The sequence below is a fragment of the Delphinus delphis genome, chromosome 19 (genome assembly GCF_949987515.2).
Source record: "Delphinus delphis chromosome 19, mDelDel1.2, whole genome shotgun sequence".
Classification (NCBI taxonomy): domain Eukaryota; kingdom Metazoa; phylum Chordata; class Mammalia; order Artiodactyla; family Delphinidae; genus Delphinus; species Delphinus delphis.
The window spans coordinates 20,109,914-20,122,028 of NC_082701.1; the positions used below are offsets into that span (position 1 = coordinate 20,109,914).

The following is a 12,115-nucleotide window of genomic DNA, read 5'->3' on the forward strand; positions in this document are numbered from 1 at the left end:
TGCATATCTTTGATTATTAACTAAGATGAGCTTCGAAAATACGTATTGGCCATTTGCATTCTGTGACACGGCCTCGCCTCCTTTTTCTCTGTTGAGCTGTTTATCTTTTTTGTTACTGATTTGTAAGAGCCCTTAGGGATTAAGATACTGAGATTTCTGTTCAAAATTATTGTCTGATCCCAGACTGGCTTACTTCAGTTTATGACTGGAGTAAACTTGTTTTGATCTCTCGATGAAGCAAAAAAGAAAACACACCTGCTAAAAATGAGTGGCTTTTCTAGTTTAGAACAGAGGTTGGTGAACTACAGTGCAAGGGCCAAACCCAGCCCCCTGCCTGTTGTAAATAAAGTTTTATTGGAACACAGCCATGCTCACTCATTTACATATTGTCCGTGGCTGCTTCTATGCTGCAGAGGCAAAATTTAGTCGTTACCACAGAGACCACATGACCAACAGACCCCAAAACACTATCTGGCCCTTTATAGAAAAAGTTTGCCTTGGATCTTCCCCCCCACCCGCCCCCACCCCCTCTGGCTTCTCCCTCAGCCCACTCTCTGGTCCAAGTGTGGAAGCAGCTTGTTTCTATCAAGGTTTTGTCCTGTGGGGATGTAGAGTCAGAGCCTCAGAGGGCACAGCAGGGATGGCCCTGGATAGCTGCTTTATGCTCCGGCACCTGGACGCGTGGGAAACAGGTGGGGCTGGGTCTCCTGAGTTTTTGGATAGGTGAGAATATAACAGTTTTGACTACAGCAAGTTTTCAGAAACATCTGTTCCACTTGGTTACTGACTCACTGTGGTGTTAACCAATGGAGCGTAGTTTTGGGTGCCTCTCTTTGGGGGGAGGGTTGAATGAACAGGGTAGGAACAGAAGCCTGTGGGAAGAAGGGGGTGCATATTGTTATCATTACTCCTGGAAGGGGGCCTGGGAGATGGGTTCTGGAATGGTCACTGCCTCGACATCTCAAGTGGTGAAATGATAACGGGAAGGGACTATCCTCGTGCTCTAGATCCGGACCATCGCCATCATAGCTGAAGGCATCCCCGAGGCCCTCACGAGGAAGCTGATCAAGAAGGCAGAGCAGAAGGGAGTGACCATCATTGGACCTGCCACCGTGAGCATCCCTTCCACTTCTGGGCCCGCAGGAAGCTCATTGCTGACGCTACTGTCTCCCATCTAGTTTGAAAAGATTGAGAGAGTACCTGTTGAAAGTCAGGCTGTCCATTTCCAGTGAATTTTTTTTTTCTGGCTGCGCCGTGCGGCCTACAGGATCCTAGTGCCCCAACCAGGGATCGAGCCCAGGCCCTGGCAGTGGAAGTGCTGAGTCCTAACCACTGGACCGCAAGGGAATTCCCTGTCCGCTTCCAGTTAATTTTTTAAAGGGCTGTCTCCACAGACCATATCACCTTTACAGTTTCGAGGGGCTAACAAGATTTTTTTAAGTGTCCACCCTCAGACAACCATAGCATGGTCTTTGATTATTCCTTCAACTGTAAACCAAAGAAAAATCTACCTAGGGACCTTACTTTTGACCCAAAGGCCTTTACATAAGAAAAAATGGCCCCGTGAATGTTTTTTTGTTTTTGTTGTTTGTTTTTATTTAGTTGTTGCCTTAAAAATTTGGCTGAAGCTAAGAATTTTTTTTAACATCTTTATTGGAGTGTACTTGCTTTACAATGGTGTGTTTCTGCTGTATCACAAAGTGAATCAGCTATACATATACATATATCCCCATATCCCCTCCCTCTTGCATCTCCCTCCCACCCTCCCTATCCCACCCCTCTAGGTGGTCAGAGAACACCGAGCTGATCTCCCTGTGCTATGCGGCTGCTTCCCACTAGCTGTCTGTTTTACATTTGGTAGTGTATATATGTCCATGCCACTCTCTCACTTCGTCCCAGCTTACCCTTCCCCCTCCCCATGTCCTCAAGCGTAAGCTTTTTGAGCTAAGCAAGGGGCCTTTCATCTTGGAGACAGAGGGTGATCTTGAGCAGAGGTGCACACTTGCATCAGACACTTTTACTGGGTGCTGTTGCCCTTTTGGAGCAGAAGAGGCGACCTGACCCTGAGTGTACACCTCCAAATCTGCAGTCGTAAGCCACGTTTTACCAACAAGGCTCCCTTTTTTCTGTGTGATGTCTCTTGATGGGAGAAGAGAGTCTTCCTCAGCAGGAACCCCGACATGCAGGTGCTGGCCAGGGTGGGCTGGGCGGGTAATCCTGGGCTCTGTGACCACCCCCCCGAGCTCTATGGTCAATCAGCCCGCCCTCCTCCCTGACCGCGGTTTCCGCCCTTGCAGGTTGGTGGCATCAAGCCCGGGTGCTTTAAGATCGGGAACACGGGCGGGATGCTGGACAACATCCTGGCCTCCAAGCTGTACCGCCCCGGCAGCGTGGCCTATGTCTCGCGTTCGGGCGGCATGTCCAACGAGCTCAACAATATCATCTCTCGGACCACGGATGGCGTCTACGAGGGCGTGGCCATCGGCGGGGACAGGTGATCAGCTGAGGGGCAGGGCGCTAGGTCCTCTATCTCTGCTTGCCGCCCGCCGCTGAGCTCCATGCACACAGGGATGTTGCTTAAGTCCATAAAGTGGGGCATCTCTTCTCTGTCTCAGGACCAACATGAGCATAAGATCAGAAAATACAGAGAAAAACACAGGAAGGTGTTTTAAAAGGTGTTTGGGCTTTGGGGGTAATTCCCTTTGTTGTCTGAGCTGTGGCCGGAGGGTGGCAGCAGAGTGCACTGCTTAGCAGGGCTCATTCTGAAATCAGACCCTGGGGGTTCAAATCCCAGTTTCCCTGTTTGGGGGGGCGGGGTGGGGGCAATCCTGGGCAGGTTTCCAACCCTCCCTAGACCTCCATCAGCCTTACGTAGCAAATGGGTAAGGTCATAATCTCTACCTCCTGGGGTTGTTGGAGGATTAAGTGAGACTAACACAGGGCCTGTGCTTAGTTAGTACTCAGTGCTAGTTGTAGTTAATAAGAGTGAAAGGAAACACTGTTCCTTTACTCACTACCATACTCATACTTCTGGCCACAAATGTGGCCAGATTTTCCCACACCAAGCAGTTCTCTGATTCTCTGCAGATAGCAACTGGAGGTCCTACAATTCAGTTCAATTCTGACACTCTACTTCGAGATGGCATCATAGCGTCAGGTCCCACAGGTTCAGGGCTCAGTCCCACAGGAGTGCCCCCAACTTCATATGTCAGTCACAAGTCCAGCCCTCTGGTACTTCTGACCACCGGCTATAAATCAGAGGCTCCCATGATCCCCTCCTCGAGTTCGATAATTTGCTAGAAGGGCTCACAGAACTCAGGAAAAGTTTGCTCACTAGCTTACCGGCTTATTACAAAAGGATGCAACTCAGGAACAACCAGATGGAAGAGGTGCATAGGGCAAGGCATGTTGGGTGCGAGGAGCTTCCCTGCCTTCTCCGGTGAGCACACCGCAGGAGCCCTCCAAGAGTTGCCTCATGAGAACAAAAGACACTCCTATCACCCCCATGACTAAGGAAATTACAAAGTTTTTAGGAGGGCTGTGTCAGGAACCGGTGTCAAAGACCAAATATCAGAACAGACGATGCTCTAGCGCCCCTGGTCACTCAGGAGATTACAAGGGTTCTCAGAGCTCCGTGTCAGTAACTGGGAGCAGAGACATACATATTTCTTATTATTTCGCAGATAGTGTCCTCATTATTTTTGTTAGTAGGAACAGTAATCAGTAGGTCATCAATTGAGTAATGTCTTCGAGCAATGCCTGGTATTTATTACCATAATAAATGTTAGCCATTACTGTTTACTGTTATTACTGCTGTCACTACTGCAACTGTTTGGCTCAGAAAGCAAAAGCTGTTGGGAGAGTGAGTCACCTTGTCAAGGCTTTCTGGCTCCGCCAAGTCATTTCAAATGGAACAACTGTGTGAGAAGGGAGAGGTCTTCAGGGAGGTGGCCTTGGGACCCTAGTCCCCAGGTGCTCCCTGACGAAAGGCTCTGGGTCAGACGGGTCTGGGCAGTGCTGCCAGTTATACTGTCCTCTTGGGATTTAAATGCCCCTGAGCATATCAGAAGCACTCGAAGATCTACAAGGACCTTGTAGATCTGAAGCTTACTTGGCCTTAAACAACTCTTTTGCAAACTCATGTGACAGTAGAAAAATTTAAAAAATATTTTGGTTTATACACAGACCTTCTAGCAATCGCCTAGGATATAGCTTGGTACATTGTATTAATTATCTTTTGCTTTGTATTAAAAAAAGTCACCCCAAAACAAAGTGGCTACAAACAACAATAAACGTGTACCCTCATGGTTCTTGTGCGTTAGGCTTCAGGGCTCAGCTGGGCAGTTCTGGCAGGTGGGCTCTCTGTTGAGGCGGTCAGATGTGGCACGCTGGAGGTGAGCCATCCACGTGGCCGGCAGGTGGTTCTTCTCTGTGGGCTTCTGCACAGGCTGCTGAGAGTCCTCAAGACTCGGCGGCTGGCTTCCCCTAGAGCGAGCGATTCAGGGGAGAGCGCTGGACAGAAGCAATTTTTTTATGACCCCGCCTTGGCAGTCAATGTTACAGAATGACTTCCTCCATATTCTGTTCCTTAGAAGCTAATCCTTAAACTCGACCCAAATTCAGGGGGAGACGCATGAGTTTCCACCTTTTTCAAAGAACTTGTGGACATATTTTAAAATCACCCCACATGTGCTCTCGAGGCATCTCTTACTGCCGTATGAACTTCTCTGGGCTCACTAATTCCTCTTCCTTCCCTTCCCTTGTGCCCCATTTCCTACCTCCCCCTCCCCCGTTATTCCTAAGGCATCTCTGGACCCTCACTGGGCATCCACACCCACAAAAAACCCCACAGTGTTCTTAGTACAGGTGTGCTTCCCACACCGGTACACACACCTCACCTCACCGAGTCTCCTGCTCATGAATATCCTCCCTGCTCTCACCAGGTACCCCGGCTCAACGTTCATGGATCATGTGTTACGTTACCAGGACACTCCAGGAGTCAAAATGATTGTGGTTCTTGGAGAGGTGAGTTATTTTTAAAAAATGGTTTTACAGCGGAGATTGACACAACACTGTAAATCAGCTATGCTTCAATTAAAAAAGAAAAGGTTACTTGATTATTAAAGTAGAAAAAAATTTTTTTCTGATTATAAAAGTAACGATGATTTTAGTTTTTAAAAAAATCACGCATTTTGGTTATCTATAACTGAAAGTGGCAGTCCCTGGTAATCCTGCTCCCTAGACACTGGGGCTTAGAAGCTGCCACGGTTAACACTGCCATGTTTGTTCCTAGGAGAGAAGTTCTTGCCTCTCGGTGGCACAGATATTTTAGTGCCAGCAGAGGAGAAGCTTTCACTGGCTGGCCCCAGTCTGTCCCTGGTGGGCAGTGGGTAGCTGGAGCCAAAGAGCCTCTCTTACTTGTGCCCCTGATCAGGTCTGGTCCTAAATTATCTCATACCCGTAGATCAGGAAAGGGGAGTTCCGGGGACTCTCCGAGGATACCCACTGCCCTTTAAACATTCTTCCTTGCATCTAATCTCAATCTTCCAGGCCAAAGCCCATGTCCCCTCATTTTCTAGCCAAGTTCTAACTCGGGACACCTGATGACCCTGGCCCCTACCTGATGTGGGACAGATTTCCTGCTGCATTGCTGCTCTAGGTGCAACTCAGAATGGGTTCCACTGACTTGGGGGCTTTTTCTTGTTCCCTGTTCTCTGGCAGATAGGAGGCACGGAGGAATATAAGATCTGCCGGGGCATCAAGGAGGGCCGCATCACCAAGCCCGTGGTCTGCTGGTGCATCGGGACCTGTGCCACCATGTTCTCCTCCGAGGTATAGCCATGACAGATCCCTGCTGGGCAGGGAGGCCGAGAGGGGGGGCGTCTGCGGGGAGCCGTGTGGTCGTCTTATGAAGCAGCTGGTTCCTTCGATAAACGTTTATTACCTGCTTGGTTCCTACAAGGTCCAGCTGGGGCCCTGCTCTCTAGAAGCTAAAATCCAGTTGGAAGAGACAAACTCGTAGCCAGATTAAGGCCAGAACAAGGCTCTGAGTCCCTTCTCAGAGTAGGAGCAATTTACTGCCTGGAGGAGTTGAGGTGGCTTCCTGGAGAAGACGAACCGCTCCTTAAGGAATAAGGAGGAGTTTGCTGAGCGAGAGGGAGGCCTGGGAGGGAGAGGACACACCCTAGGCTCAGAGCTGGGGAGGGCGGTGGTGGGAAGTTCTGCACGGGGAGAAGCTGTAGAAGAAAACCTCTGTATGTGTTACCGTGACCGGATGCCTGTGACAGTGCCTGTGGGCAGAAGTAAGTACAGCCTGTAGTGGACGTTAGATAGAAAAGCTCTGAACTGTCGGACTCCTGCGGGGTGGGATCGGCCAGACCTCAGCCCCTGTAGTCCAGCTTAGACAATCCTCTATCTCGAAGATGGCCCACCTGGTGAGGATGAAACCGAGGAAACCACCACCTGTCACCCATCAGTTCATCAGTGGCTGAGCAGGCTCTGCGTGTAAGGCCTTGACCTCTGCTCTGTGTGTATGAAATAAAACTCGGCCATCAAGGATTCCTGCAGCAATGATAATCCCTACGCTTAAACCCTCGATTCTTCGAGTTAGCCTGTCACCCTATCCTTTCCCCCGGATTGCTTGCCTTTCCCCTTCAGAGTCCTGCCCTCCTCCAAGTGGCAGTATTTTGTCCGGTTGTAAAATGCACCTCTTTTGAACCAGCAGTTCCATTCCTGCAAATTTACTCTGTGGGTCTGCGTGCAAAAATATTTCAAGGTATGTGTACAAGGATGCTCACTGCACTGTTGCGATGGCGAGAAAAGGAAACACCCTAAACGCTGGTCGGGAGGGGACTGTGTCCTCACGGCACGGCCACGTAATTGGAAACCAGGCAGGAGAAGAGTGAGGTGGATTTTTAGATGTCGACATAGAGTTCAGGTTATGTTGACTCTAAGAAGGGACAGGGTGCGATAAATGCTTATCATAGGATCCATCTGGTGTTAACTATGAACTGTGTACGTGTGTGTATCTGTTTTCTAAGTAAGTGAAACGGGAGGGAGCAGGTCACGGAATCCTGCCCATCGTCCAGGGCTGAGCTCCACTCTCACAGGCTTGAGAATCAGCTCTTGGTGGATCTGTGTGACTGGGGCAAGTCGTTTAGCCTCTCCGTACCTCAGTTTCCTGAGCTGTAAAAAGGGGATGATTCGGGATTGTTGCCTGACTTACATAAGAAGGTAACTGTAAAGGTCTGCCACATACAGGTCTTAGCAAATACTCATTTCCATTCTTCAACACACCTGTTCCATGAAGCGCTTCCTGATTCTCTTCACGGCTGCTCTCCCCTCCACCACAACAGCCAAAAATAATTCCTCCCTTCCCTCCAGGGTTTCTCTTCACCAGCTCTGCTTTATAAGAGCCCCCCACCTCCCCACTCCCATTATGCCGAGGGCACCTCCTAGAGGGCAAGGACCCTGCTCTTCTGTTTCTGGCCAGGTGCTCAGCATCGCCCCGTGGGTAGGGCAGGTCCTCAAGGTGTTCTGCTTTTTGATTCGCTTTTTTTTTTTTTTTTTTTTGCGTTACGTGGGCCTCTCACTGTTGTGGCCTCTCCCGTTGCGGAGCACAGGCTCCGGACGCGCAGGCTCAGCGGCCATGGCTCACGGGCCCAGCCGCTCCGCGGCACGTGGGATCTTCCCGGACCGGGGCACGAACCTGTGTCCCCTGCATCGGCAGGCGGACTCTCAACCACTGCGCCACCAGGGAAGCCCTGATTCGCTTTTTTAACAACTTTCTTTGTGTAGTTTCAAGGATATACAAATGTAGAATAGTACCTTGACAGGCCAGCTAATAAGTGCTTTTTGATTTCTTGAACAGGTCATATGACCTTGCAGAGCTTTCTGCCCTGTAGAGGAGATGAGCTAGGTAACATCCTCAGTTCAGTGCCTTGGGGAAACTGAACTGAGAACTGGGCTATGGGAGTAGAGACAAGGGGACAGTGGTAAGGTGGCATTTTCACACAACACTGGTCCTGTAGCAGTGGTCCCCAAAACAAAAACAAACAACGGGAAGCTTCTGTAATTATGAACATGCAATATCATCTCTCTCCCTTCTAAAAGCTTTAGTGTTAGCTTTGAGAAATCTGAGTTACACTTGCTTAACTTCCTTGGACGCAGTGTTCTCTAAGTTTATGTGAGTACAGAACCTCCTTCCCACCCCATCCACCCATGCAGATTAAATGCTACAAAGAAGGCATTGGGAACCCACTTTGAAGCATGTGTCTTCAAGCCTCGCTAACTGGAGCAGTGGCTCCTAACCTTTTCAACACTTGAGCCCCTTTTGTTATATGTCGTGCTAGAGCACAGCGAGAGGCCACATTGCCTGGTTCAAATGCTACCACGTACTACCTGTGTGACCTTGGGCAAGTGACTCTACCCCTCTGTGCTTCCATTTCCTTGTTGAGAGGAAACAGTCATAGCTACTGAATGATGACATTTGCAAAGCTCTTAGAAAAGTGCCTGGACACAGTGTTATTTAAACAGGGAAGGTATTGTTATGATTACCCACCACACCTGCCCTAATCAGGGTTTTATACCAAGTTTCAATAGGTTAATTCCTTTTCCTTGTTGCTGAATCAGAGACAACAGGTAACACGTAGCTCTTCTGATTGGTTTTCTCTTCCCTCTCACTCCCCATAACAGTTACCCCTCCATATTCTGTTGAGTTTATAGTTTAATCTTAGTTCATGCTCAGGTGGAAGGGGGCAATAGCTAATTGGCTCCCTGTGATCATTGCTAAGTAGGAATACAGTACAGGCCAAATGGTGCAAAATCTGACTTTTTTTTTTTTTTTTTGCGGTACTCGGGCCTCTCACTGTTGTGGCCTCTCCCATTGCGGAGCACAGTCTCCGGACGCGCAGGTTCAGCGGCCATGGCTCACGTGCCCAGCCGCTCCGCAGCACGTGTGATCCTCTCGGACTGGGGCACAAACCCACGTCCCCTGCATCGGCAGGCGGACTCTCAACCACTACGCCACCAGGGAAGCCCAAAATCTGACTTTTTATAAGAAGCTGGAAATTTGTTGTTGTTGTTGTTATTAATTAATTTATTTACTGGTTTTTGGCTGCGTTGGGTACTCGTTGCTGCACACAGACTTTCTCTAGTTGCGGACGGGGGTTACTCTTCATGGCGGTGCGCGGGCTTCTCATTGTGGTGGCTTCTCCTGTTGCTGGGCATGGGCACTAGGCGCGCGGGCTTCAGTAGTTGTGGCACGCAGGCTCAGTAGCTGTGGCGCACGGGCTTAGTTGTTCCGCGGCATGTGGGATCTTCCCGGACCAGGGCTCGAACCCGTGTCCCCTGCATTGGCAGGCGGATTTGTAACCACTGCGCCACCAGGGAAGTCCCATTTGTATTTTTAATGATACCTTCTGGTGTTCTGTTTTGCTTAATAAGGGTACATCCTTTATACAAAGTATGCGCAGGACAGTCAGATCATGCCTATAAGCTCAGCTTAGCTAAGGTTGGCAGTTTGTAACTTCTCACAGTTGCTCGAAACTAATGGCTATTCTCTGTCTCCCTACCCCCACCCCAACAAGTGCCCCACGGGAAGCCAGATGAAGGTGTTTGTGGAGTTGGGCACCTGGCTTGGTGTCCTGGGTGTAGTGCACCAGCTGTGTGACCTTGAGTAAGCCCTTGAACTGCTTGCTGCCTCGGGTTCTCATCTGTGAATGAGAGTCAGCCATCGTGCCTATTTATTGAGCCTTCTGGAGGCTTGAAGTGATTCACATAGAGCACTGAGTGGGGTCCGGCCTATAATCAGTGCTGATGGTCCCAGGAGCCTTTGTCCTCTCTTTCGGGGGATTAACAGGCCTGGTAAAGCCGTTCTCCTTTGCCTTCCAGGTACAGTTCGGCCACGCTGGAGCTTGTGCCAACCAGGCTTCTGAAACTGCAGTAGCCAAAAACCAGGCTTTGAAGGAGGCTGGAGTGTTTGTGCCCCGGAGCTTCGATGAGCTTGGAGAGATCATCCAGTATGCGGAGCTGGTGGAGCATGCCACCTCCCTGTCCCTTTCCCATTCCCTCCCGAGGACAGCACCCTCTCCAAAATATAGGTGTCTGATATTCCTGGACCCTCTCAGGTGTCTAAGGCAGCTCTACGGATGGTGCAAAATCCTTTCTTTTTGGCTGTCATTTTGTTTTGTTTCTAGAAGCAGCAGTTACGTGCCGTTCAGACTGGTGTTAAAAACATTCCGTTTCTGAGCCTACCTAGTTGGCGGGCCATAAATGAGAGAAGGGCATAGAAACATTAGAAAATGTCATCTCAAACCAATTGATAAAGAGCTGCTAGATAAGCTATTGTCTCTTCCTGTTCCTTCCCTCTGGCCTTCCATGGCCTCCAGATTCTCAGCCTTCTCTAAAGCCCCATTCAGAGGCGGTGGGGCAGGCCTTGGCTAGAACCTGTTTTCGTTTAGTTCTCGGGAATCCACCTGGTAACTGCTGACAGGAGGGGATACAGAGCTGGGAAACTCTGGGGTAAGAGGGAGGAGCGTTCGTGGGGCAGCTTAAAGAGCCCAGAAGAATAAAATCCACATGGATGTCTTTTCTCCTCCCCTTCCCCTGCCTCCCAGGTCCGTGTACGAGGATCTCGTGGCCAGAGGGGTCATCATACCTGCTCAGGAGGTGCCGCCTCCGACGGTACCCATGGACTACTCTTGGGCCAGGGTAGGTGCCACGTGTGTCCCTGACTGTGTGGGCAAGGTGCACTGGAGCTTGTGAGGTGGCCCCTTTTGACCAGCAGGTGAAACAAATGCAGGGCCCAGGAGGGCAAGGGGCGGCGTGTATCTCCCACAGCTGTGTGGCCTGACCTGGGGACGGGGGCTGGGGACAGACGATGTCCTCTAGAGCTGTTTGCACCTGCTAAGAGATTTCAGGCTACTTGTCTAAGGCGGGGGCATAGATAAAGAGGGAATTTTCTTATATACAAGAACTCTTAGAAATCAATTTAAAAAAAAATAATTTATAAATTATTTACTTATTTTTGGCTGCGTTGGGTCTTCGTTGCTGCACGCGGGCTTTCTCTAATTGCGGCGAGCGGGGGCTACTCTTCGTTGCGGTGCGCGAGCTTCTCATTGCGGTGGCTTCTCTTGTGGAGCACAGGCTCTAGGCGCGCGGGCTTCAGTAGTTGTGGCACACGGGCTCAGTAGTTGTGGCTCGCGGGCTCTAGAGCGCAGGCTCAGTAGTTGTGGCTCGCGGGCTCTAGAGCACAGGCTTAGTAGTTGTGGCACACGGGCTTACTTGCTCTGCGGCATGTGGGATCTTCCTGGACCAGGGATCGAACCCGTGTCCCCTGCACTGACAGGTGGATTCTTAACCACTGTGCCACCAGGAAAGTCCCTAGAAAATCAATTTTTAAAAGACCAGTACCCATGAGAAAAATGGATAGGAGATGTCCTTTCAACATAAAGAGATGCTCAACTTCACTCTATAAAAAAACCAAAGTAGAAGCTGTGACACCAATTTTGCTCTACAGGTCAGCAAAGAGAAAAAAAAAACAGTTCTCTGATACATTGTTTGTATGGGTGTGAGGAGGCTGCTACATTCATTCATTGGTGGCGAGAGTGGAATTGACACAGCCTTTGTGAAAGGCAGTTGGGTAATGTCAATCCAATTTAACAGCACTCCTACCTTATGGCCCGGCCGTTCCAAGTCTGGAAAGCTCCTTCCAGGAAATGCTTGCGTACACACACTTGTTCAAGAATATTTTTCTAGTTGATGGTCATCAGTGGAGGAATGGCCAACCTGTAGGATTGTCATACGAGGGGATACTCTACAGTAGTTAAAAGGAATGAACTAGATCTACGTATGTGCTGACACGTGTAGAGCTCAGATTCATTGAGTGACCAGCACATTATAGGACAGTATTCATATTATGATTATGAAAAATGTAGGCACGCAAAACACCGTTGTCTCTTCTCCACGTGTCTATGCGTGTAAATAAAAGTGGAGAAAGAAAGGTCAAGAAAGATGTCCACTAAACTAAGAAACACGAAGGCAGAAAACCAAGATGGGGTGGAGGTCAAAGGCAACATGATTTTAGCTGTTCTAGTGTGGATTTTTTAAAAGGAGG

General features: G+C 49.5%; 1 protein-coding gene across 4 annotated transcripts in view; it reads left to right on the plus strand.

The window, feature by feature from the left end:
* ACLY (ATP citrate lyase) overlaps positions 1 to 12,115 on the plus strand; it is a 42,541-nt gene that overhangs the window by 23,450 nt on the left and 6,976 nt on the right. For all 4 annotated transcript variants that reach the window (XM_059997258.1, XM_059997260.1, XM_059997259.1 and 1 more), the window contains 6 exons: positions 1,008 to 1,112; positions 2,298 to 2,494; positions 4,944 to 5,025; positions 5,722 to 5,832; positions 9,892 to 10,019; positions 10,617 to 10,710. In XM_059997258.1, coding sequence (XP_059853241.1) covers positions 1,008 to 1,112; positions 2,298 to 2,494; positions 4,944 to 5,025; positions 5,722 to 5,832; positions 9,892 to 10,019; positions 10,617 to 10,710 — 717 coding nt within the window. The remainder of the gene's footprint in view (positions 1 to 1,007; positions 1,113 to 2,297; positions 2,495 to 4,943; positions 5,026 to 5,721; positions 5,833 to 9,891; positions 10,020 to 10,616; positions 10,711 to 12,115) is intronic.